At 47.0% G+C, this 27,482-nt stretch overlaps 1 protein-coding gene across 1 annotated transcript in view; it reads right to left on the reverse strand.

The window, feature by feature from the left end:
- The window catches only part of SLCO2B1 (solute carrier organic anion transporter family member 2B1), a 149,380-nt gene that overhangs the window by 1,084 nt on the left and 120,814 nt on the right, over nt 1-27,482 (reverse strand). The window contains exons 8-14 of the mRNA XM_067466410.1: nt 23,783-23,894; nt 18,902-19,066; nt 16,229-16,421; nt 11,683-11,842; nt 6,791-6,960; nt 5,332-5,396; nt 2,575-2,695 (exon numbers count right to left, since the gene is read on the reverse strand). Coding sequence (XP_067322511.1) covers nt 2,575-2,695; nt 5,332-5,396; nt 6,791-6,960; nt 11,683-11,842; nt 16,229-16,421; nt 18,902-19,066; nt 23,783-23,894 — 986 coding nt within the window. The remainder of the gene's footprint in view (nt 1-2,574; nt 2,696-5,331; nt 5,397-6,790; nt 6,961-11,682; nt 11,843-16,228; nt 16,422-18,901; nt 19,067-23,782; nt 23,895-27,482) is intronic.

The following is a 27,482-nucleotide window of genomic DNA, read 5'->3' on the forward strand; positions in this document are numbered from 1 at the left end:
GGGCCAGCCGTCCAGCCTGCCGCAGGTGAAAGAAAGAAGGCGGTTCTGCTCACGGCGGAGAGAGACCTGGGTCTCCATCCTCAGCAGAGGGTCCAAAAGGACTCCCAGAATCTTGACCAATGATGACGGGCGTAACGCCTCGCCATCCAGGGTGGGCAGCTGGACGTCCCCACTGCCCGGTTGACCCAGCCATAGGATCTCCTCCGTCTTTGCTGGATTCACCCTCAACCTGCTGGCACGCAGCCATCCAGTCTCGGCCTCGAGGCACTGAGGGAAACAATCGGGTCCAGAGTCCGGTCGGCCTTCCATCTTCAGCACCAGCTGAGTGTCATCAGCATACTGATAACACTCCAGCCCAAAACCTCGAACCAGCTGAGCAAGTGGTCACATATAGATGTTAAACAAGAGAGGGGAGAGAATGGCCCCCTGAGGAGGAACCCCACAAGAGAGAGAGAGAGAGGGGACCTCTCAGAGACGAGGCCTCCCCTCTCCACTCACTGTCCACGGTTGTGAAGGAAGGAGGAGAGCTTTTTTGTTGAGTTCCAGGACCAGAGAAGCAGGTGGCGGAAACAGAAGAACGGCCTGCCTCAGGGGAGCGTACTTGCTCCATCCATGTTCAACATCTACACAAATGACCAGCCACTGCCAGAAGGGACAGAGAGCTTCATCTATGCTGATGATCGTGCCATTACTGCTCAAGCAGGGAGCTTTGAGATGGTAGAACAGAAGCTCTCCGAAGCTCTAGGTGCTCTTACTGCCTATTACAGGGAAAACCAGCTGATCCCCAACCCATAATGGCCCCCTGAGGAGGAACCCCACAAGAGAGAGAGGGGGGGGACCTCTCAGAGACCAGGCCTCCCCTCTCCACTCGCTGTCCATGGTTGTGGAGAAAGGAGGAGAGCCAGTTTAAAGCTCTCCCCCTGACTCCAGCAACAGCAAGGCCGTGGGTCAGAAGATTGTGGTCGACTGTGTCCAATGCTGCTGTGAGATCCAATAACACAAGCAGCGCTGACCCGCCCTGGTCAAGCTGGCATCGAAGGTGATCTGTGATGGAGACCAGCACAGTCTCTGTCCCGTGCCCCACACGGAAGCCAGATTGAAAGGGATCTAGTCCGGCTGTGTCGTCTAGGAATTGCTGCAACTGCTCCACTGCTGCCCTCTCAATCACCTTGCCCAGGAACGAGAGGTTCGAAACTGGGCAGTAACTGGAGGGAACCGAGGAATCTAAATCTGGTTTCTTCAGCAGGGGAGAGAGAGACCACCGCCTCTTTTAAACCCTCTGGAAAGACTCCTTGCTCAAGGGAGCTGTTTATGATCTTCAGCAGAGGGTCACGTAATCCCTCAAAGCAGGATTTCACCAACCAAGAGGGACACGGATCGAGGGAGCAAGTGGCTGGTCAAGCTGCAGCTATGAGCCTATCGACAGTCCCTGTGTCCAGCGGGATGAACCGGTCGAGGATGGGCCCAGCAAGTGGCCACGGGGTCTCAAGTTCTCAAGCAATATTGATAAGCAACCTTATAAACAATTACTACTTAGTAGGGCTGGTCAATTCGTTTCGTTAATTCGTAATTCGTTAAAAAATTCGTTAATTTTTGAATTACGAAACGATTACAAAACATTTTTTTTAACCTGGAAGTGTTTTTAAATATCGAAACGGCAGGCGCCAAAAAATTTTGTATTTCCATCCATTTCGGAAATACGTAAGATGGCCGCCTGCCGATGCTTGCAGAGAGGGGCGAGCGAGCGGCGAGCGAGAGGGGCGAGCGAGCGGCGAGCGAGAGGGGCGGAAGCACTCTCTCCTGACATTTCACCCACATCTATGGCAGGCATCCTCAGAGGTTGAGGTCTGTTGGAAACTAGGCAAGTGGGGTTGATATATCTGTGGAATAATGTTCAGGGTGGGAGGAAGAACTCTTGTCTGCTGGAGCGAGAGGGGCGGAAGCACTCTCTCCTGACATTTCACCCACATCTATGGCAGGCATCCTCAGAGGTTGTGAGGTCTGTTGGAAACTAGGCAATAATGTCTGTGGAATAATGTTCAGGGTGGGAGGAAGAACTCTTGTCTGCTGGAGCGAGAGGGGCGAGCGAGCGGCGAGCGAGAGGGCCCGCCAGAGTGAGTGCCTGCCTTCCCTCCTTAATAATAATTAATAATAATTAATCCCTATTCTACTAAATTAATAATTAAATTTAAAAAATATTTAAAAAATATTGAAAAAAAAAAGGGCGCCATCTTTACAAAATGTTTTGTAAATATTTACGAAATTTCGTAAATACCGAAACTTTTTTTTGGGAAAGTTTTGTAATTATTTTAAATATCGAAACAAAAAAAAACCCCAATTACAAATCGATTTTAGAAACAAATTTTTGCGTTGTTACCCAGGCCTACTACTTAGTAGTGTTACTGTTCCCACGTTACGTTTAATGAAGATTTTCCTGTAATATAGAAATTGTGATTTGCAATCTGCAGTTTTTTGTGTTTGTCGTTCTAGATATCTGTGCATGTTTTGATCCTCTGGCAGACCTGAACCGAACTGGCCGGCTGCTTTGTAAGGAGAAGAAGGAAGAGGGCTTACTTCTGCCGGAAGGAGGTGTTGTTGTAGTACCTGCAGCCCGCTCTCTTCTTACACTTGATCTGCCACAGAAGGCAGGACATGTCGATGGCGCTGCCGTAGAGGACCGGGGCCGGAAGCCAGGCTTCAAAGGCAGAACAAAACAGAGATCCATATTGTGAGAAAGGCAATGTAATGACCCCCTTACCTTGGCAGGCTAGCTTAGAATCATAGACTCATAGAAACAAAGAGTTGGAAGAGACCTCATGGGCCATCCAGTCCAACCCCATTCTGCCAAGAAGCAGGAATTTTGCATTCAAATCACCCCTGACAGATGGCCATCCAGCCTCTGTTTCAAAGCTTCCAAAGAAGGAGCCTCCACCACACTCCGGAGCAGAGAGTTCCACTGCTGAATCATAGAATCATAGAATCAAAGAGTTGGAAGAGACCTCCTGGGCCATCATCCAGTCCAACCCCATTCTGCCAAGAAGCAGGAATGTTGCATTCAAATCACCCCTGACAGATGGCCATCCAGCCCCTGTTTCAAAGCTTCCAAAGAAGGAGCCTCCACCACACTCTGGGGCAGAGAGTTCCACTGCTGAATGGCTCTCACAGTCATAGAATCATAGAATCATAGAATCAAAACGTTGGAAGAGACCTCATGAGCCATCATCCAGTCCAACCCCATTCTACCAAGAAGCAGGAATATTGCATTCAAATCACCCCTGACAGATGGCCATCCAGCCTCTGTTTAAAAGCTTCCAAAGAAGGAGCCTCCACCACACTCCGAGGCAGAGAGTTCCACTGCTGAACGGCTCTCACAGTCAGGAAGTTCTTCCTCATGTTCAGATGGAATCTCCTCTCTTGTAGTTTGAAGCCATTGCTCCATTGCGTCCTAGTCTCCAGGGAAGCAGTAAACAAGCTTGCTCCCTCCTCCCTGTGGCTTCCTCTCACATATTTATACATGGCTATCATGTCTCCTCTCAGCCTTCTTTTCTTCAGGCTAAACATGCCCAGCTCCCCAAGCTGCTCCTCATAGGGCTTGTTCTCCAGACCTTTTATCATTTTAGTCGCTCTCCTCTGGACACATTCCAGCTTGTCAATATCTCTCTTGAATTGTGGTGCCCAGAATTGGACACAATATTCCAGATGTGGTCTAACCAAAACGGTCCTGTTCAACCTCTTTATTAATGACTTAGATGAAGGGCTACAAGGCAGGATCATCAAGTTTGCAGATGACACCAAATGGGGAGGGAGAGCCAATACTCCAGAGGACAGGAGCAGGATTCAAAACGATCTTGACAGGTTAGAGAGATGAAGGGCCAAAACTAACAAAATGAAGTTCAACAGGGACAAATGCAAGATACTCCACTTTGGCAGAAAAAACGAAATGCACAGAATGGGGGGCAATGCCTGGCTCGAGAGCAGTACGTGTGAAAAAGATCTTGGAGTCCTCGTGGACAACAAGTTAAACATGAGCCAGGAATGTGATGTGGCGGCAAAAAAAGCCAATGGGATTTTGGCCTGCATCAAGAGGAGCCTAGTGTCTAGATCTAGGGAAGTCATGCTCCCCATGCTCTATTCCGCCTTGGTTAGACCACATCTGGAATATTGTGTCCAATTCTGGGCACCACAATTCAAGAGAGATATTGACAAGCTGGAATGTGTCCAGAGGAGGGCAACTAAAATGATCAAGGGTCTGGAGAACAAGTCCTATGAGGAGCGGCTTAAGGAGCTGGGCATGTTTAGCCTGAAGAAGAGAAGGCTGAGGGGAGACATGATAGCCATGTATAAATATGTGAGAGGAAGCCACAGGGAGGAGGAGGGAGCAAGCTTGCTTTCTGCTTCCCTGGAGACTAGGACACGAAACAATGGCTTCAAACTACAAGAAAGGAGATTCCACTTGAACATGAGGAAGAACTTCCTGACTGTGAGAGCCGTTCAGCAGTGGAACTCTCTGTCCTGAAGTGTAGTGGAGGCTCCTTCTTTGGAAGCTTTTAAACAGAGGCTGGATGGCCATCTGTCGGGGGTGATTTGAATGCAATATTCCTGCTTCTTGGCAGAATGGGGGTGGACTGGATGATGGCCCAGGAGGTCTCTTCCAACTCTAGGATTCTAGGTTTCTATACAGGAAAGGAGATTCCATCTGAACATCAGGAAGAACTTCCTGACTGGGAGAGCCGTTCAGCAGTGGAACTCTCTGCCCTGGAGTGTGGTGGAGGCTCCTTCTTTGGAAGCTTTTAAACAGAGGCTGGATGGCCATCTGTAAGGGGTGATTTGAATGCAATATTCCTGCTTCTTGGCAGAATGGGGTTGGACTGGATGATGGCCCAGGAGGTCTCTTCCAACTCTTTGATTCTATGATTCTATGAATCAACTGTTGCAATAACAAGTGTGGAGTGAAAATGTCCATATCTCATGTATTATATTAACGGTTAATTTTGTATGAATCGCTCATAAGGGGATAGTTTAACCTCCAGTTTGCTGGTAAAACTGAATTACCTTGTCATGAAAAGATGCCGGTCTAAAAAGCATGTCATCAACATGAAGTTTGGAAAGCTCTGCCTTAAAGGTGCAGCTTGGAGAACTAACCAAGGTGCTGAAATCCTAAACTGAGCTTAGCTATCCCATTTTTGGCATAAGAAGAAGTGTGGAATTTGGGGATTTTCGAGTCCCCAGTGTAGCTATGAGGGAAGTTCTAGTCTCTGAGGCCAGATTGAGCATGTCTTTAAATCCCAAATATGGACCCCAGTAAAGAGGCGACCCTTGGATTTGACTTACCCAGAACTCGGAGAAGCATGAACTGGATGCCGATGGCAAAGGATTTGTCTTCAGGCTTAACAGTCCTGAAAAGGAAAGGATAATAGTTGGGTCAAATGGGGGAAAGGAAGGAGGAAGGAAGGAAGGAAGGAAGGAAGGAAGGAAGGAAGGAAGGAAAGAAAGAAAGATGGATGACTGGAACTTGAGAAATCAAATTCTAGCCCGTGCTCAACTCACTGAGTGACTTTTGGCAAATCATCCCCTCACAGCCTCTCAGAGTTTTAGAATCATAGAATTGAAAGACCCGGTGGGCCATCCAGTCCAACCCCAATATTGCATTCAAATCACCCCTGACAGATGGCCATCCAGCCTTCCAAAGAAGGAGCCTCCACCACACTCCGGGGCAGAGAGTTCCACTGCTGAACAGCTCTCACAGTCAGGAAGTTCTTCCTAATGTTCAGGTGGAATCTCCTTCCCATCTGTCAGGTGTGCTTTGAATGCAATATTCCTGCTTCTTGTCAGGGGTTGGACTGGATGGCCCATGGGGTCTCTTCCAACTCTATCATTCTATGACTTTGGGAGGATGCCATCAGCATTGCCTTCGGGAAATGCTGCAAATCTCTTAGGAAGGAGTCTGCAGTGCCTTTCATGTTCCTTGAAGCGTGTCTGGGTGCTGCGTTTGGTGGTCCCTATGTAGACTTGTCCACAGCTGCAAACGCAGCACCCAGACACGCATCAAGGAACATGAAAGGCATGGCAGACTACTTCAACCAGAGGTCAGCCATAGCAGAGCACCTGATGAACCAGCCTGGACACAGCAGATTATTTGAGAACACAGAAATGCTGGACCACACCAACAACCACCATGTCAGGCTACACAGAGAAGCCATTGAAATCCACAAGAAGCATGTGGACAATTTCAACAGAAAGGAGGAAACCATGAAATTTAACAAAATCTGGCTACCAGTATTAAAAAACTCTAAAATTACAACAGCTAAACAACAGAGAGGAAAAAACCAGGCACAGATTAACACCTCCCAGCAACAGATTTTCCCAGGCTCAGGCAGGCCTTCAAATGCTAATGAAGGTGATCAGCTGAACATTCACACCTAACTGCAGCAGGGAAGAGCTCCTTGCCCCACCCCAGCCATTCCACAGATATATAAACCCATTTTTCCTACTTCCAACAGACCTCACACCTCTGAAGATGCTTGCCATAGATGCAGGCGAAACGTCAGGAGAAATGCCTCTAGAACATGGCCCTATAGCCCGAAAAAACCCACAAGAACCTAGTGATTCCAGCCATGAAAGCCTTTGACAATACATTAACCAATAATCTATTGTCCCCAGTTCTTTTGCTTTTTCCTTCCCTTGTTTCCGCCCTATCCTCTATTTTACTAGTAAAAGCTTAATAAAAATTACTTGGAAATTGAATACAAGAGGCACACAGTGAAAATGCAGCATTGCAATCTGCAGCTACCTGAGGACCATGATGAAGGCCGGCGTGTGGGAGAGGCAGGCCATGAACCCCGATATGCAGGTGATCATCACGAACGGCAACAGGAAATGGGAGCATTGGCCTCCGCAGGTGCCAGGGCGCGCATACCCAAGGGCCCCATCCACGATAATGCAGTTGCACATGGTGTAATTCTGAAGGGAGACAACAACCGGAGACAAGAAAGGCGTGAGGCCAGCAGGGAATTGTTGGAAATAGCAACCTTCTTCAAGACTTCACTAGTAATTTGTTTGTATGATTCTGTTTGCTTGCTGTATTCAATATGTTTTGGTATGCAGTTTTCCCTTTAGTCTCTGTTTCTTGAGGTTGTGGGAGGGACTGCAGACCACATGATCAGATCTGAGACTGCTCAGAGCTCAGATTCCATTAGACCAGTGGCTCTCAACCTTCCTAATGCCACGACCCCTTAGTACAGTTCCTCATGTGGTGGTGACCCCCAACCATAACATTATTTTCGTTGCTACTTCATAACTGTAATTTCACTAGTTATGAATCATAATGTAAATATCTGATATGCAGGATGCATTTTCATTCACTGGACCAAATTTGGCCCAAATACCCGATACGCCCAAATTTGAATACTGGTAGGGTTAGGGCAGTGGTTCTCAACCTGGGGGTCGGGACCCCTGAAGGGGTCACGAGGGGGTGCCAGAGAGTCGCCAAAGACCATCACAGACAGTATTTTCTGTTGGTCATGGGAGTTCTGTGTGGGAAGTTTGGCCTGATTCTATCGTTGGTGGGCTTCAGAATGCTCTTTGGTAGTAGGTGAACTATAAATCCCAGCAACTACAACTCCCCAATATCAAGGTCTATTTCCCCCGAACTTCACCAGTGTTCACATTTGGGCATATTGAGTATTCGTGCAAAGTTTGATCCAGATCCATCATTGTTTGAGTCCCCGGTGCTCTCTGGATGTAGGCAAACTACAACTCTAAAACCCAAGGTCAATGCCCACCAAACCCTTCCAGCATTTTCTGTTGGTCATGAGAGTTCTGTGTGCCAAGTTTGATTCAAGGCCATTGTTGGTGTAGTTCAGAATGCTCTTTGAATACAGGTGAACTATAAATCCCAGCAACTTCAACTCCCCCATGTCAAGGTCTATTTCCCCCAAACTTCACCAGTGCACAAATTTTGGGCATATTGAGTATTTGTGCCAAGTTTGGTACAGACTCATCATTGTTTGAGCCCACAGTGCTCTCTGGATGTACAACTACAACTCCCAAACTCAAGGTGAATGCCCACCAAACCCCATCCTCCCACCCTCCCACCAATCCTCCCATCCCAACCCCACCAGTATTCAAATTTGGGCATATTGGGTATTTGTGCCAAATTTGGTCAAGTGAATGAAAATAAATCCTGCATATCAGATATTTACATAACGATTCATAACAGGAGCAAAATTACAATTATGAAGTAGCAATGAAAATAATTTAATGGCTGGGGGTCACCACAACATAAGGAACTGTGTTAAGGGGTCAGGGCATTAGGAAGGTTGAGAAACACTGGGTTAGGGGGACTGGTTTTGTCATTTTAGAGTTGTAGTTGCTGGGATTTATAGTTCACCTACAATCAATGACTATTCTGAAGTTCACCAAGAATGGAATTGAACCAAACTTGGCACACAGAACTCCCATGACCAAGAGGAAATACTGGGAGGGTCTGGTGGTCATTGACCTTGATTTTTTGGAGTTGTAGTTCACCTACATCTAGAGAGCACTGTGGATTCAAACAATGATGGATCTGGACTAAATTTGTCACAAACACTCAATATCCCCAAATGTGAACACTGGTGGAGTTTGGGGAAAATAGACCTCAGCATTTGGGAGTTGTAGTTGCTGGGATTTATAGTTCACCCACAATGAAATAGCATTTTGAACCTCACCAACAATAGAATTGGATCAAACTTCCCACACAGAACACCCATGACCAACAGAAAATACTATGGTTTCTGATGGTCTTTGGCGACCCTTCTGACACCCCCTCGCGACCCCCACAGGGGTCCCGACCCCCAGGTTGAGAAGCACTGCATTACACTATTAAGACTGTATTTTACCTACTTAGACTTTGGACTGTTAAGAGCAAACCCATGTTGCTGTTGATTGTAAGAAATATGTCCTGTGTTATCTACACAGAGAAAACTACTTCAAACCTATCTGAAACTGCATTGACAAGTTATGTACCTGTATGCTGAATACATGAAGGTTGTGAGTAAACCAAATATGTTACTTTTCTTGAAGACTACTTTATTTATGTCATATATATACACACACACACACACACACACACACACACACACACACAGATACCCCATGACACACACACACACACATACACACACACAAGATGTTTTCCTGTTTCTTGAATTAATAAAACAATCAGCAGGAGGTTGGACTGGATGGCCCACAAGGTCTCTTCCAACTCTATGATTCTATGGGAAAGTAGATGTTTTGGGTCACTGAAAGAAAACACTTCTGAAGAACTGCTATATTTTGTGCATTGGCATCATCTCTGATGTCATTTGGGAGTTGTAGTTGCTGGGGTTTATAGTTCGCCTACAATCAAAGAGCTTTGTGAACTCCACCAACGATGGAATTGAATCAGACCTGGCCACACAGAAATCCCATGACCAACAGAAAATGCTAGAACGGCTTGGTGGGCATTGACCTTGAGTTCGGGAGTTGTAGTTCACCTAAATCCAGAGAGCACTGTGGACTCACACAATGATCAATCTGGACCAAACTAGGCACAAACACTCAATATGCCCAAATGTAAACACTAGTGGGGTTTGGGGAAACTAGACCTTGACAGTTGGGAGTTGTAGTTGCTGGGATTTATAGTTCACCTACAATCAAAGAGCATTCTGAACCCTGCCAACGATTGAATTGGGACAAACTTCCCACACAGAACCTCCATGACCAACAGAAAATACTGTGTTTTCTTGTGGTCTTTGGTGACCCCTCTGACACCCCCTTGTGACCCCCACAGGGGTCCTGACCCCCAGGTTGAGAAGCACTGCATTACACTATTAAGACTGTATTTTACCTACTTAGACTTTGGACTGTTAAGAGCAAACCCATGTTGCTGCTGATTGTAAGAAAGATGCCCTGTGTTATCTACACAGAGAAAACTACTTCAAACCTATCTGAAACTGCATTGACAAGTTATGTACCTGTATGCTGAATACATGAAGGTTGTGAGTAAACCAAATATGTTACTTTTCTTGAAGACTACTTTATTTATGACATATATATATATATATATATATACACACACACACACACACACACACACACACACACACACAGATACCCCATGACACACACACACACACACAAACACACACACAAGATGTTTTCCTGTTTCTTGAATTAATAAAACAATCGGCAGGGAGTTGGGCTGGATGGCCCACAAGGTCTCTTCCAACTCTATGATTCTATGGGAAAGTAGATGTTTTGGGTCACTGACAGAAAACACTTCTGAAGAACTGCTATATTTTTGCATTGGCATCATCGCTGATGTTATTTGGGAGTTGTAGTTGCTGGGGTTTATAGTTCGCCTACAATCAAAGAGCTTTGTGAACTCCACCAACGATGGAATTGAATCAGACCTGGCCACACAGAAATCCCATGACCAACAGAAAATGCTAGAACGGCTTGGTGGGCATTGACCTTGAGTTCGGGAGTTGTAGTTCACCTAAATCCAGAGAGCACTGTGGACTCAAACAATGATCAATCTGGACCAAACTAGGCACAAACACTCAATATGCCCAAATGTAAACACTAGTGGGATTTCGGGAAACTAGACCTTGACATTTGGGAGTTGTAGTTGCTGGGATTTATAGTTCACCTACAATCAAAGAGCATTCTTAACCTTGCCAACGACTGAATTGGGACAAACTTCCCACACAGAACCTCCATGACCAACAGAAAATACTGTGTTTTCTTGTGGTCTTTGGTGACCCCTCTGACACCCCCTCACGACCCCTCCAGGGGTCCCGACCCCCAGGTTGAGAAACATTCATAGAATCATAGAATCATAGAATCAAAGAGTTGGAAGAGACCTCCTGGGCCATCATCCAGTCCAACCCCATTCTGCCAAGAAGCAGGAATATTGCATTCAAATCACCCCTGACAGATGGCCATCCAGCCTCTGCTTAAAAGCTTCCAAAGAAGGAGCCTCCACCACACTCCGGGGCAGAGAGTTCCATTGCTGAACGGCTCTCACAGTCAGGAAGTTCTTCCTAATGTTCAGATGGAATCTCCTCTCTTGTAGTTTGAAGCCATTGTTCCCTTGCGTCCTAGTCTCCAGGGAAGCAGAAAGCAAGCTTGCTCCCTCCTCCTCCCTGTGGCTTCCTCTCACATATTGATACATGGCTATCATATCTCCTCTCAGCCTTCTCTTCTTCAGGCTAAACATGCCCAGCTCCTTAAGCCGCTCCTCATAGGGCTTGTTCTTCAGACCCTTGATCTGCTCCCTCCTCCCTGTGGCTTCCTCTCACATATTTATACATGGCTATCATATCTCCTCTCAGCCTTCTCTTCTTCAGGCTAAACATGCCCAGCTCCTTAAGCCGCTCCTCATAGGGCTTGTTCTCATTGGTCTAATGAATGCCATGGCTCAATGCTATGGAACTGTGGGAGTTATAGTTTGGTGCTATGGCACAGACGGCTCAAAACCTTATGAATTGATATATCCCAATATATCCTGGAGCTTTGAGCCATGGTGGTTAAAGTGGTGTCAAACTGCATTAATTCTACAGTGTAGATACACCCTTAGAGTATCTAAGGGTGTATCTCCCAAACAATCTCTCTCGTTGCATCCAGGATGCTAAAAGCAGATAACAACTTTGTACTTACCAGAATTTTCTGTGATTTGGCATTATAGTCTAGACCTGAGCAGCCGGCGAAACAAGGCGTGACGTATTCAATGTTGTTTTGACCACAAACGGGGTTGAAAGCCGAGGAGGAGCAGTTGCACTGGCGGTTGCAATTTGCAAAGAGTTGTTCTGGTCCAGAACTGGGGAGGGAAAAATAGTATTATTAAACCCAAAGGAAATCAGAGTTGGAGGAGAATAAAAGGGCCCTCCCTCCAGTCCAACTCCCTTCAAGAAGACACAATCCAAGCTCTCTCGACAGATGACCATCCAGCCTCTGCTTGGAAACCTCCAGAGACAGATTCCACTACACTTCCAAGGAGAAGCATATCCATATAAACATAGAATCAAAGACTAGGAAGAGACCTCCTGGGCCATCCAGTCCAATCCCATTCTGCCAAGAAGCAGGAATATTGCATTCAAATCACCCCTGACAGATGGCCATCCAGCCTCTGCTTGGAAACCTCCAGAGACAGAGATTCCACTACACTTCCAAGGAGAAGCATATCCATATAATCATAGAATCAAAGAGTTGGAAGAGACCTCCTGGGCCATCCAGTCCAACCCCATTCTGCCAAGAAGCAGGAATATTGCATTCAAAGCACCCCTGACAGATGGCCATCCAGCCTCTGCTTGGAAACCTCCAGAGACAGAGATTCCACTACACTTCCAAGGAGAAGCATATCCATATAATCATAGAATCAAAGACTAGGAAGAGACCTCCTGGGCCATCCAGTCCAACCCCATTATGCCAAGAAGCAGGAATACTGCATTCAAATCACCCCTGACAGATGGCCATCCAGCCTCTGCTTGGAAACCTCCAGAGACAGATTCCACTACACTTCCAAGGAGAAGCATATCCATATAATCATAGAATCAAAGACTAGGAAGAGACCTCATGGGCCATCATCCAGTCCAACCCCATTCTGCCAAGAAGCAGGAATACTGCATTCAAATCACCCCTGACAGATGGCCATCCAGCCTCTGCTTGGAAACCTCCAGAGACAGAGATTCCACTACACTTCCAAGGAGAAGCATATCCATATAATCATAGAATCATAGAATCAAAGACTAGGAAGAGACCTCCTGGGCCATCATCCAGTCCAACCCCATCCTGCCAAGAAGCAGGAATACTGCATTCAAATCACCCCTGACAGATGGCCATCCAGCCTCTGCTTGAAAACCTCCAGAGACAGAGATTCCACTACACTTCCAAGGAGAAGCATATCCATATAATCAGAGAATCAAAGACTAGGAAAAGACCTCCTGGGCCATAATCCAGTCCAACCCCATTCAGCCAAGAAGCAGGAATATTGCATTCAAAGCACCCCTGGCAGATGGCCATCCAGCCTCTGCTTGGAAACCTCCAGAGACAGAGATTCCACTACACTTCCAAGGAGAAGCATATCCATATAAACATAGAATCAAAGAGTTGGAAGAGACCTCCTGGGCCATCAACCAGTCCAACCCCATCCTGCCAAGAAGCAGGAATACTGCATTCAAATCACCCCTGACAGATGGCCATCCAGCCTCTGCTTGAAAACCTCCAGAGACAGAGATTCCACTTCGCTTCCAAGGAGAAGCATATCCATATAAACATAGAATAATAGAATCAAAGAGTTGGAAGAGACCTCATGAGCCATCCAGTCCAACCCCATTCTGCCAAAAAGCAGGAATATTGCATTCAAATCACCCCTGACAGATGGCTATCCAGCCTCTGTTCAAAAGCTTCCAAAGAAAGAGCCTCCACCACACTCCGGGGCAGAGAGTTCCACTGCTGAACAGCTCTCACAGTCAGGAAGTTCATAGAATCATAGAATCCTAGAGTTGGAAGAGACCTCCTGGGCCATCATCCAGTCCAACCCCATTCTGCCAAGAAGCAGGAATATTGCATTCAAAGAGCCCCTGACAGATGGCCATCCAGCCTCTGTTCAAAAGCTTCCAAAGAAGGAGCCTCCACCACACTCCGGGGCAGAGAGTTCCACTGCTGAACAGCTCTCACAATCAGGAACTTCATAGAATCCTAGAATCAAAGAGTTGGAAGAGACCTCATGGGCCATCCAGTCCAACCCCATTCTGAAAAGAAGCAGGAATATTGCATTCAAATCACCCCTGACAGATGGCCATCCAGCCTCTGTTCAAAAGCTTCCAAAGAAGGAGCCTCCACCACACTCCGGGGCAGAGAGTTCCACTGCTGAATGGTTCTCACAGTCAGGAAGTTCTTCTTCATGTTCAGATGGAATCTCCTCTCTTGTAGTTTGAAGCCATGGCTCCATTGTGTCCTAGTCTCCATCCCAGCAGAAAGGAAGCTTGCTCCCTCCTCCCTATGACTCCCCCTCACATATTTATACATGTCTCCTCTCAGCCTTCTCTTCTTCAGGCTAAACATGCCCAGCTCCTTAAGCCGCTCCTCATAGGGCTTGTTCTCCAGACCCTTGATCATTTGAGTCGCCCTCCTCTGGACACATTCCAGCTTGTCAACATCTCTCTTGAATTGTGGTGCCCAGAATTGGACACAATATTCCAGGTGTGGTCTAACCAAAGCAGAATAGAGTATGGGGAGCAGGACTTCCCTAGACCTAGACACTAGGCTCCTGTTGAAGCCGGTCACAATCCCATTGGACTTTTTTGCTGCCACATCACATTATTGGCACATGTTCAACCTCCTGTCCACGAGGACCCCAAGATCTTTTTCTCATGTCCTGCTCTCAGCCCAGGCATCACCCCCCCCCCCCCATTCTGTCTCTTTGCATTTCCTTTTTTCTGCCAAAGTGGAATCTCTTGCATTTGTCCCCATTGAACTGAATTGTGTTAGTTTTGGCCCATCATCTCTCTAATCTGTGAAGACCATTTCGAATCCTGCTCCTGTTCTCAGGAGTATTGTTTCTCCCTCCCAATTTGGTGTCATCTGCAAACTTAATGATCATGCCTTCTAACCCTTTGTCTAAGTGGTTATGGAATATTGTGTCAGGGGTGATTTGAATGCAATATTCCTGCTTCTTGGCAGAATGGGGGTGGACTGGATGGCCCATGAGGTCTCTTCCAACTCTAGGATTCTATGTTGATTTCTGACCTCCCGAATTCAGGAGGCTCCCAAAAAACGGATTGGGACCCCCATCAAAATCTGAGACCGAAACAGTTTGCAATTTTTGCAGACCTCACAACCTCTGAGGATGCTTTCCATAGATGCAGGCGAAACGTCAGGAGAGAATGCCTCTAGAACATGGCCATATAGCCCGAAAAAACCTACAACAACCCGGTTTGCAATTTACCCAGATTGCACAAGCCTAATATCTTCTACAGAATGTTCTGTATAAAATTTCCCTAATTGAACCTGCTATTGTAAATTTGAACAGTTTTCAAGCTGGGTGTCTTCCATGCATTTCAAATTTTTTTTGTTCTTAAGCGTAGCACAGTACATTTCTCCCAATTGATCTTATATATATATTTAAATAAACTCTGAAGATCACCTGGGAAGGAATCCCACTGGAGCATTGCAGCGCACCCAAATACCTGGGAGTCACTCTGGACCGTGCTCTGACCTACAAGAAGCACTGCCTGAACATCAAGCAAAAAGTGGGTGCTAGAAACAATATCATACGAAAGCTGACTGGCACAACCTGAGGATCACAACCAGATACAGTGAAGACATCTGCCCTTGCGCTGTGCTACTCTGTTGCTGAGTATGTATGCCCAGTGTGGAACACATCTCACCACACTAAAACAGTGGATGTGGCTCTTCATGAGACATGCCGCATTATCACGGGGTGTCTGCGCCCTACACCACTGGAAAAATTACACTGTCTAGCCGGTATTGCACCACCTGACATCTGTCGGGAAGTAGCAGCCAATAGTGAAAGGACCAAGGCAGAGACATCTCCAGCTCATCCCCTGTTTGGGTATCAGCCAGCACGCCAACGACTTAAATCTAGAAATAGTTTTCTAAGATCTACAGAGACACTCGCTGGAACACCTCAGCAAGCGAGAGTCCAAAAGTGGCAGGCCCAAACCCAGCACCTCAATTCATGGGTGATACCAGATGAGAGACTCCCCCCTGGGCACACAGAAGACGGGGCGACTTGGAAGGCGCTGAACAGACTGCGCTCTGGCACCACAAGATGCAGAGCCAACCTTCAGAAATGGGGCCACAAAGTGGAATCCTCAGCATGCGAGTGTGGAGAAGAGCAAACCACTGACCACCTGCTGCAATGCAACCTGAGCCCTGCCACATGATGCACCATGGAGGACCTTCTTGTGGCAACACCAGAGGCACTCCAAGTGGCCAGATACTGGTCAAAGGACATTTAACCAACTACCAAACTCACAAGATGTGTATTTTTCTGTCTGTTTGCTTTGTTCTGTTAGAAATGTAATATATAATGGACTGGTTGCTCTGACACGACAAATATAAAATTTAAAAAGACACCCCTCGCTGAGGATGCTTGGACTTGAAAGTGGTTATCACACCCTTTTCCAATCCACAACCATTGGGTGGGGTCTCTCAAAGCAAAGCCAGCAAGCCACTGTACCTTCCGGAGGGGTCAAGGCCGGCCACGGCATGCGTGGGGCAGCCCAGGAAGAGGAGGGGGATGTCAAAGAGGACGCAGAAGCCCAGCCCGAATATGGACATGATGGTGGCGTAGCGGAGGCTGAGGTGGCAGTTCTTCATGATGGCGCCTCCGAGGATGATGCCCAGCATGCCGCTCGGGAGCTGGATGGTTCCTGCGGGGAGAGGAAGAGCCATCAAAAGCAAGAATTGAAAGCATAAAGCTGTGCTTGAGTCCTAAAGCGTAACTTTGGAATGTTCCGGTAACGTGTTTACATTTGTTTACATTACACAAGATCAGATTGCCGTGTGGTCAGAACTTCTAGCGATGTACAGCGAGCAAACGGACGTGTTTTATTCTGCTCTTGTAAATAGCTTGTAGTTTAGTATTGTGTTGTCACGCGCTGGGCCTATAGCAATTGGCTTTTGAACAGGACGTGCTCTTTGTGCCCAGCGGGAAGCCGGGGTGCCTCGAGTGAGAGGCCCTAAGGATTTTCCTATACAGCAGTGTTTCTCAACCTGGGGGTTGGGACCCCTGGGGGGGGGTCGCGAGGGGGTGTTGGAGGGGTCGCCAAAGACCATCAAGATACACAGTATTTTCTGCTGGTCATGGGAGTTCTGTGTGGGAAAGTCTGGTCCAATTCTATCGTTGGTGGGGTTCAGAATGCTCTTTCATTGTAGGTGAACTACAAATCCCAGCAACTACAACTTCCAAATGTCAAGGTCATAGAATCATAGAATCATAGAATCAAAGAGTTGGAAGAGACCTCCTGGGCCATCCAGTCCAACCCCATTCTGCCAAGAAGCAGGAATATTGCATTCAAATCACCCCTGACAAATGGCCATCCAGCCTCTGCTTAAAAGCTTCCAAAGAAGGAGCCTCCACCACACTCCGGGGCAGAGAGTTCCACTGCTGAACGGCTCTCACAGTCAGGAAGTTCTTCCTCATGTTCAGATGGAATCTCCTCTCTTGTAGTTTGAAGCCATTGTTCCGCGTCCTAGTCTCCAAGGAAGCAGAAAACAAGCTTGCTCCCTCCTCCCTGTGGCTTCCTCTCACATATTTATACATGGCTATCATATCTCTATTTTCCCCAAACTCCACCAGTGTTCCCATTTTGGAATATTGAGCATTCGTGCCAAGTTTAGTCTAGATCTATCATTGTTTGAGTCCACAGTGCTTTCTGAATATAGGTGAACTACAACTCCCAAGCTCAAGGCCAATGCTCAACTACCCCTTTCATTATTTTTTGCTGGTCATGGGCGTTCTGCGTGTCAAGTTTGGATCATTTCCATCTCTGGAGGAGTTCAGAATGCTCTTTGATTGTAGGTGAACTATAAATCCCAGCAACTACAACTTCCAAGGTCCAGAGAATGAAAATATATCCTGCCTATCAGATATTTACATGTTGATTCATAACAGCAGCAAAATTCCAGTTATGAAGTAGCAACGAAAACAATTTTAGGGTTGGGGGTCACCACAACATGAGGAACTGTATTAAGGGGTCACAGCCTTAGGAAGGTTGAGAACCACTGCTATACAGTCTTTAGAACAGTGGTTCTCAACCTGGGGTCCCCAGATGTTTTTGGCCTTCAACTCCCAGAAATCCTAACAGCTGGTAAACTGGTTGGGATTTCTGGGAGTTGTAGGCCAAAACCATCTGGGGACCCTAGGTTGAGAACCACTGCTTTAGAAGCTTGGAACGTTTAACAAAGTCCTTTATTATTGCTTAAGTCTTCAACAAACAATCAAATACTTCTCAGATCTTCAACAGGTCAAACAAATGCTTAAAGGCTTTGAATCAACGGGTGGCTTTCTTAATCTTGTCCACAAGGGACAGGCAACTGGCTTCGTGAACTGTTTCTTTTCTTTAAGAGGAAAACCCCTTTTAACCTCTCCTTGGGCAATCTACTTTCTAAACTTTGCTGGTGTGGGCTCTACTCCCAGGTCCAAACTGCTTCTTGGGTGCCAAGTAGACCTACCAGTCAAGGCTTTGTAGATTCTCCAGCTGGAGTCCTTTGGAACTGTTTTCCCCTGGAAGTTCCCCCGGATGCTGTGAGAAACGAAGCTTCTCTACAGGTGGAGCTAACCCATGTCCTGTAGCTAAGCTTTCCAATGCAAGACCTAAAATGGCTCCCTCTCCTCCCAGAGCCCTGGGGAAAGAGGCGGAACCAAAACTTAACAATGATTGATGGGTCATTAGCCCTATACTTGCAAACCAAGGGAAGCCACCTTAAACAAGCTTGCTCCCTCTTCCCTGTGGCTTCCTCTCACATATTTATACATGGCCCTCATCATGTCTCCTCTCAGCCTTCTCTTCTTCAGGCTAAACATGCCCAGCTCCTTAAGCCGCTCCTCATAGGGCTTGTTCTCCAGACCCTTGATCATTTGAGTCTCCCTCCTCTGGACACATTCCAGCTTGTCAATATCTCTCTTGAATGGTGGTGCCCAGAATTGGACACAATATTCCAGGAAGTTAAATAGCTTCTGTGTGTCTGTCTATATATGTTGTATGTCTAAATTGCATTGAATGTTTGCCGTGTATATGTGCATTGTGATCCACTCTGAGTCCCCTGAGGGGTGAGAAGGGTGGAATATAAATACTCTAAATAAAATCAATCAATCAATCAATCAATCAAAAGCTGCCTAGGCCCATACCTATGATCATGTTGGCCAGAGAAGCCGTCAAGGTGAACTGCTGCTCGAGGAATTTGGCCATGAATGTGGCCAAGCCAGCAATCATCCCGGAGAGGTTGACCAGGGCAAAGATGAGCACCACAAAAATGGGGTTCTTGATATTTCGGAAGAAAATCACGGGGAACACTGCAATGGGCAAAGGAAAGAAGAGCGGATGATCTTTCTTCACAAATACAACAAATACAACAACAACAATAACAACAACAACAACAACAGGTCCTGCTCATTAAAGGTTGGCATTACGTTGCAAACAAGGCTGTGCTCCCTGGCATTGCAAAGGAAGGAAATTATTTAGTTTTTTAATTTATATCCTGCTTTATCCCTCCATACGGAGATTCAAAACAGCTCACAATCAAAAACAGTACAACGTAAAATATCTATATAAATAAAAATGCAATGTTCGTTTGTGATACCATCAGAACTCAAAAACCATACAACCCCTGTCCCTCCTTCCTTCTTCCTTTCCTTCTTTTCCTCCCTCCCTCCCTTTCCTCCTTCTTTCCCTTTCTTCATTTCCTTTCCCTTCGTTTCCTTCCCTCCCTCCTTTCTTAATCCCCCTCCTTTCTTTCCCTCCTTCCTTCCTTCTCCTTCCTCCCTCCCTTTCTGTCCCTCCTTCTTTCCCCCCTACCTTCCCTTCTTTCCCTCCCTTCTCTTTTCCTTACTTCCTGTCCCTCCTTCCTTCTTCCTTTCCTTCTTTTCCTCCCTCCCTTTCCTCCTTCTTTCCCTTTCTTCATTTCCTTCCCCTTCGTTTCCTTCCCTCCCTCCTTTCTTAATCCCCCTCCTTTCTTTCCCTCCTTCCTTCCTTCTCCTTCCTCCCTCCCTCCCTTTCTGTCCCTCCTTCTTTTTTTCCCTACCTTCCCTTCTTTCCCTCCCTTCTCTTTTCCTTCCTGTCCCTCCTTCCTTGTTCCTTTCCTTCTTTTCCTCCCTCCCTTTCCTCCTTCTTTCACTTTCTTCATTTCCTTCCCCTTCATTTCCTTCCCTCCCTCCTTTCTTCATCCCCCTCCTTTCTTTCCCTCCTCCCTTCCTCCTTCCTTCTTTCTCCTCCCTCCCTCCCTCCTTTTTTCCTTCCTTCCCTTCTTTCCCTCCCTCCCTTCTTTTTCCTCCCTTCCTGTCCCTCCTTCCTTCTTCCTTTCCTTCTTTTCCTCCCTCCCTCCCTTTCCTCCTTCTTTCCCTTTCTTCATTTCCTCCCTCCCTCCTTTCTTCATCCCCCCTCCTTTCTTTCCTTCCTCCCTTCCACCTTCCTTCTTTCTCCTCCCTCCCTCCTTTTTTCCTTCCTTCCTTTCTTTCCCTCCCTCCTTTCTTTTTCCTCCCTTCCTGTCCCTCCTTCCTTCTTCCTTTCCTTCTTTTCCTCCCTCCCTCCCTTTCCTCCTTCTTTCCCTTTCTTCATTTCCTTCCCTCCCTCCTTTCTTCATCCTCCTCCTTTCTTTCCCTCCTCCCTTCCACCTTCCTTCTTTCTCCTCCCTCCCTCCTTCTTTTTTCCTTCCTTCCCTTCTTTCCCTCCCTCCTTTCTTTTTCCTCCCTTCCTGTCCCTCCTTCCTTCTTCCTTTCCTTCTTTTCCTCCCTCCCCCCCTTTCCTCCTTCTTTCTCTTTCTTCATTTCCTTCCCCTTCATTTCCTTCCCTCCCTCTTTTCTTCACCCCCCTCCTTTCTTTCCCTCCTCCCTTCCTCCTTCCTTCTTTCTCGTCCCTCCCTCCCTCCCTCCTTCTTTTTCCTTCCTTCCCTTCTTTCCCTCCCTCCCTTCTTTTTCCTCCCTTCCTGTCCCTCCTCCCTTCTTCCTTTCCTTCTTTTCCTCCCTCCCCCCTTTCCTCCTTCTTTCCCTTTCTTCATTTCCTTCCCCTTCATTTCCTTCCCTCCCTCCTTTCTTTCCCTCCTTCCTTCCTTCTCCTCCCTCCCTTTCTGTCCCTCCTTCTTTTTCCCCCCTACCTTCCCTTCTTTCCCTCCCTTCTCTTTTCCTTCCTGTCCCTCCTTCCTTGTTCCTTCCCTTCTTTTCCTCCCTCCCTTTCCTCCTTCTTTCCCCTTCTTCATTTCCTTCCCCTTCATTTCCTTCCTTCCCTTCTTTCTTCATCCCCCTCCTTTCTTTCCCTCCTCCCTTCCTCTTTCCTTCTTTCTCCTCCCTCCCTCCCTCCTTCTTTTTTCCTTCCTTCCCTTCTTTCCCTCCCTCCTTTCTTTTTCCTCCCTTCCTGTCCCTCCTTCCTTCTTCCTTTCCTTCTTTTCCTCCCTCCCTCCCTTTCCTCCTTCTTTCCCTTTCTTCATTTCCTTCCCCTTCGTTTCCTTCCCTCCCTCCTTTCTTAATCCCCCTCCTTTCTTTCCCTCCTTCCTTCCTTCTCCTTCCTCCCTCCCTCCCTTTCTGTCCCTCCTTCTTTTTTCCCCCTACCTTCCCTTCTTTCCCTCCCTTCTCTTTTCCTTCCTGTCCCTCCTTCCTTGTTCCTTTCCTTCTTTTCCTCCCTCCCTTTCCTCCTTCTTTCCCTTTCTTCATTTCCTTCCCCTTCATTTCCTTCCTTCCCTTCTTTCTTCACCCCCTCCTTTCTTTCCCTCCTCCTTTCCTCCTTCCTTCTTTCTCCTCCCTCCCTCCTTCTTTTTTCCTTCCTTCCCTTCTTTCCCTCCTTTCCTTTTCCTCCCTTCCTGTCCCTCCTTCCTTCTTCCTTTCCTTCTTTTCCTCCCTCCCTCCCTTTCCTCCTTCTTTCCCTTTCTTCATTTCCTTCCCCTTCATTTCCTTCCCTCCCTCCTTTCTTAATCCCCCTCCTTTCTTTCCCTCCTTCCTTCCTTCTTCTCCCTCCCTCCCTTTCTGTCCCTCCTTCTTTTTCCCCTACCTTCCCTTCTTTCCCTCCCTTCTCTTTTCCTTACTTCCTGTCCCTCCTTCCTTCTTCCTTTCCTTCTTTTCCTCCCTCTCTTTCCTCCTTCTTTCCCTTTCTTCATTTCCTTCCCCCTCATTTCCTTCCCTCCCTCCTTTCTTCATCCCCCTCCTTTCTTTCCCTCCTTCTTCCTCCCTCCCTCCCTCCCTGTCCCTCCTTCATTCTTTTCCTTCCTTCCTGTCCCTCCTTCCTTCCTTCTTCCTTTCCTTCTTCCTTAGATATAAACACAATATTAAATGGAAGGGACAGTCAAGAAGTAATGAGAGAAGGAGGGAAAAAGGGAAGGAAGGAAGGAGAGAAGCAGGGAGGGAAAGAAGGAAAGAAAGAAAGATAGAGAAGCAAGGAAGGAGAGAAGGAAATAAAAAAGTGAAAGGAAAAAGAGAGGGAAGGAAGATACGGAAGGAAGGAAGGAACCAAAGAGTAAAGAAAGGGAGGAAAGAAAGAGGTTGTTGGGGTTCAGTCTGATCCTGATCTGTGTGAACAGGATTCTCTGATAGTTTTTCCAACTGAGCAAGCTCTCCCTGACTCTGACAGTGTGGAATCTGTTGTTGATGCAGAGGTCAGTGGGAATGAAAACGAAACCCAACAGTTAGAAGAGAATGTTTTGGAAATTAGCCGTGATATCTCCCCACCTGGGCTTGATAATGAGGTCCGAAGAGAACAGATAGTGAGAGATAGATTTGTCTCCCAGTCTGTACGAAGGTCACAGCGTCTTCAGCAGAAAGAGGCCCAGACAGAAAAGTCAAGGGGTGTTTCTAAGAATAGCTTCTTTGGTTTAAGAGCGTCCCTGCCGAGTGCTTCTTTAGGTCAAGCAACGTTCGGGACTGTGGCTGGTCTTGGCAGAATTCCTGTGTTCCATGGCCAGTAATCCCAGAGGCTTCTAGTTTCCAAGTTCATGGTTAGTAAAAGGCTAACAGACTCCTGGTTATTGTTTAGTGGCTTTTGAAGTTTTGCTCAAGTTCAGAGATCCTATTGACTCCTGTGTTTTTCTGTGGCTTTTTTACTCTGCATTTACCTTTCTTTTGTAACCAATTTTTCATCAATAAACAAGGATTGTTTTTCCTACAGTCCAGAGTGGTGGATTTAATCTTATGGTCTTGTTTCTTGAACAGGGATGCAACAGAGGTAGAGATTAGGGCTGGGCGGTTTCGTTTCATTAATTCGTAATTCGTTAATAATTCGTTAATTTTTTCAATTACAAAACGATAACGAACCATTCTGGAGCAATTTTTTTAAAAAACGAATTTTTAAATAGTTTTTTAAATGCTTCGTATTTCGTTATTGTATTCGTTTCGTTATTGTTTTGAGGTTGTTTCGTTATTATCTCCGCATGTCTGGGGCAAGTTTTATGGTTTTTTTTTGTTTAATTAGTGAAAAAAAAATTATAATATCACACCAACAGTCAACAACAGAGGGAGAGGGAAGCTTCAGAAGTTTTTGGAGGTTTTTTAGCGTATTTCGCGGTCGCGTCCGCCATTAACGAATCGATTCGTTATTGTTTCGGAAATCGATTCGTTAATGTTTTGTAATTTTTTTCACATTTACGAAATTTCGTAAATATCGAACTTTTTAAAAGGAAAATTTTGTAATTATTTTAAATAATGAAACGCAAAAAACCCCAAAAAACGAATCGATTTTAGAAACAAATTTTTCCGTTGTTACCCAGGCCTAGTAGAGATGGAAGAAAGATGAGAGATAGGAAAACAAAAAGAGAGGAAAGGAAGGAAAGAGGGAAGGAAGGAGAGAAAGAGGGAGGAAAGGTTGGCCACCGCAACGCGTGGCGGGTACAGCCAGTACAATAATAAAACAGTATATCATTATATATTATAGTAATTATATTGGAGAGTTTCTCCTGACATTGGATGGTGCAAGTTACAGGCCTTCATCTTCTCCAGAACATTTTAAGAGCGTTATTGGCCAACCCTGGACTTCTTGGTGGCGGCTTCAAATCTGTCCATGTTCTAGGTGGGACGCAATAAGCACAGGCTTACTTTTGATGAATTGTCCCAAAGGGAGGTCTTCCGCATCTCGAGGCTTGATTTTCAGCTCCTCCTTTAAGTCCTCCTTCGTCATTTCTGCAATGTTCTTCCGTGGAGCCTCCTCCTAGAAACAAAAGGCAGAAGACGGCGTCAGGATCCCCAGGACTTCTCGGAAAAGGAGTCCTGCAAGCCGGAGAATGCAAAGAAGGGGCCACAAGGACAACAAAGGAGACCAGGGGGCTTCCTTGGGGAATTATCAGTTGCAATATATGGTCAGTGAGCATTCATATAATGCAGTTGAACTACTTACTTACTTACTTACTTACTTAGGCAATCCCTCGTAGTCTGAGGATGATGGTCCTACAAGGTCGGTGCTTTGGCAGTGGGTCCGTAGGTGACTGTGGAACCTTATTCTTGACCTGCATGTTCTCCCCAATGCCAGCGATACAGCTTAATGGTGGAACATTAGAAAATGCTGACCATTTCCGCTCCCTTGGCAGCCACCTCTCCACCAAAGTCAACATCGACACCGAAATACAACACCGCCTGAGCTCTGCAAGTGCAGCATTTTCCCGAATGAAGCAGACAGTGTTTGAGGACCGGGACATCCGTAGGGATACCAAGGGGCTTGTCTACAAAGCCATTCCCCTCCCAACCCTGCTATATGCCTGTGAGACATGGACTGTCTATAGACGTCAACATTGACACTGAAATACAACACCGCCTGAGCTCTGCGAGTGCAGCATTTTTCTGAATGAAGCAGAGAGTGTTTGAGGACCAGGACATCCATAGGGATACCAAGGGGCTTGTCTATAAAGCTATTGTCCTCCCAACCCTGCTAAACGCCTGTGAGACATGGACTGTCTACAGACGTCAACATTGACACTGAAATACAACACCGCCTGAGCTCTGCGAGTGCAGCATTTTCCCAAACGAAGCAGACAGTGTTTGAGGACCGGGACATCCGTAGGGATACCAAGGGGCTTGTCTATAAAGCTATTGTCCTCCCAACCCTGCTCTATGCCTGTGAGACGTGGACTGTCTACAGACGTCACACGCAACTCCTGGAATGATTCCATCAGCACTGCCTCCGGAAAATCCTGCAAATCTCTTGGGAAGACAGGCGGACAAATGTCAGCGTGCTGGAAGAAGCAAAGACCACCAGCATTGAAACGATGGTCCTCTGCCATCAACTCCGCTGGACCGGCCACGTTGTCCAGATGCCGGACCACTGTCTCCCAAAGCAGTCGCTCTATTCCGAACTCAAGAAAGGAAAAGGGAACGTTGGTGGGCAGGAAAAGAGATTGAAAGATGGGCTCAAAGCCAACCTCAAAAACTCTGGCATAGACACTGAGAACTGGGAAGCCCTGGCCCTTGAGCGCTCCAGCTGGAGGTCAGCTGTGACCAGCAGTGCTGCAGAATTCAAGGAGGCACGAGTGAAGGGTGAAAGAGAGAAACATGCCAGGAGGAAGGCACGTCAAGCCAACCCTGACCGGGACCACCTTCCACCTGGAAACCAATGCCCTCACTGTGGGAGAAGATGCGGGTCAAGAATAGGGCTCCACAGTCACCTACGAATCCACAGGGAAACCCATCATGGAAGACCATCTTCCTTGTCCAACGAGGGATCGCCTAAGTAAGTCTCCCTCAGTGAGGGCATCATTTCCCAGGTGGAAGGCGGTCCCGGTCGGGGTTGGCTTGACGCGCCTTCCTCTTGGCACGTTTCTCTCTTTCGCCCTCCATTCGTGCCTCTTCAAATTCTACAGCACTGGTGGTCACAGCTGACCTCCAGCTGGAGCGCTCAAGGGCCAGGGCTTCCCAGTTCTCAATGTCTATGCCAGAGTTTTTAAGGTTGTCTTTGAGCCCATCTTTAAATCTCTTTTCCTGTCCTCCAACATTCCATTTTCCGTTCTTGAGTTCGGAGTAGAGCAACTGCTTTGGGAGACGGTGGTCGGGCATCCGGACAACGTGGCCGGTCTGGCGGAGTTGATGGCAGAGGACCATCACTTCAGTGCTGGTGGTCTTTGCTTCTTCCAGCACTTTGATGTTTGTCCGCCTGTCTTCCCAAGAGATTTGCAGGATTTTCCGGAGGCAGTGCTGATGGAATCGTTCCAGGAGTTGCATGTGACGTCTGTAGACAGTTCACGTACAGCAGGATTGGGAGGACAATAGCTTCATAAACAAGCATCAATGGTATTCCTATGGAAGTCCTGGATAATGCAGTTGAACTGCATTGGACTGCATGATAGGAATTTACACAGACCATATAATGCAGTTTTGAACTGCATTATATGGCAGTGTAGATGGGGGTTGGTGTCTGGTTTGATTGTGTTCCTTAACATTGTTCCGTGTCCTAGTCTCCAGGGCAGCAGAATACAAGTTCACTCCCTCATATTTAGGATGCAAACAACATTCAAGCTCTTGACCTTCCAAGGTAACTCAATTTTCTGTTGGCTTCAGGGTTCTGTTGGCTTCAGGGTTCTGTTACTGCTCAAGCAGGGAGCTTTGAGATGGTAGAACAGAAGCTCTCCGAAGCTCTAGGTGCTCTTACTGCCTATTACAGGAAAAACCAGCTGATCCCCAACCCATCTAAAACACAGACATGTGCCTTTCATCTCAAGAACAGACAAGCATCCCAAGCTCTGAGGATGATTACCTGGGAAGGAATCCCACTGGAGCATTGCAGCGCACTCAAATACCTGGGAGTCACTCTGGACCGTGCTCTGACCTACAAGAAGCACTGCCTGAACATCAAGCAAAAAGTGCGCGCTAGAAACAACATACGAAAGCTGACTGGCACAACCTGGGGATCACAACCAGACACAGTGAAGACATCTGCCCTTGCGCTATGCTACTCTGCTGCTGAGTACCCATGCCCAGTGTGCAACACATCTCACCACGCTAAAACAGTAGATGTGGCTCTTAATGAGACATGCCGCATTATCACGGGGTGTCTGCGCCCTACACCACTGGAGACATTACACTGCTTAGCCGGTATTGCACCACCTGACATCCGCCGGGAAGTAGCAGCCAATAGTGAAAGGACTAAGGCAGAGACATCTCCAGCTCATCCCCTGTTTGGGTATCAGCCAGCACGTCAACGACTTAAATCAAGACATAGTTTTCTTAGATCTACAGAGACACTCGCTGGAACACCCCAGCAAGCGAGAGTCCAAAAGTGGCAGGCCCAAACCCAGCACCTCAATCCATGGGTGATACCAGATGAGAGACTCCCCCCTGGGCACTCAGAAGACTGGGCGACTTGGAAGGCGCTGAACAGACTGCGCTCTGGCACCACGAGATGCAGAGCCAATCTTAAGAAATGGGGCTACAGGGTGGAATCCTCGGCATGCGAGTGCGGAGAAGAGCAAACCACTGACCACCTGCTGCAATGCACCCTGAGCCCTGCCACATGCACGATGGAGGACCTTCTTGTGGCAACACCAGAAGCACTCCAAGTGGCCAGATACTGGTCAAAGGACATTTAACCAAATACCAAATTTGCAAAATCTGTGTTTTTTTTTCTTTTTCTTTTTAATCTCTATGTTTGTTTTGCTCTGTTAGAATTGTAATACAATGGTTGCTGATGACACGATAAATAAATAGGGTTCTGTAGGTGGAAAGCACACACTTGTGTCTTGGCTGGGTTAGCCTTCAGGTGATTCTCTTTGTAGTAGTTGGAGAGATCTTTCTGGGCATTCGGAAGTTGCAT

Source organism: Anolis sagrei, chromosome 3, assembly GCF_037176765.1.
Source record: "Anolis sagrei isolate rAnoSag1 chromosome 3, rAnoSag1.mat, whole genome shotgun sequence".
NCBI classification, from domain to species: Eukaryota; Metazoa; Chordata; class Lepidosauria; order Squamata; family Dactyloidae; genus Anolis; species Anolis sagrei.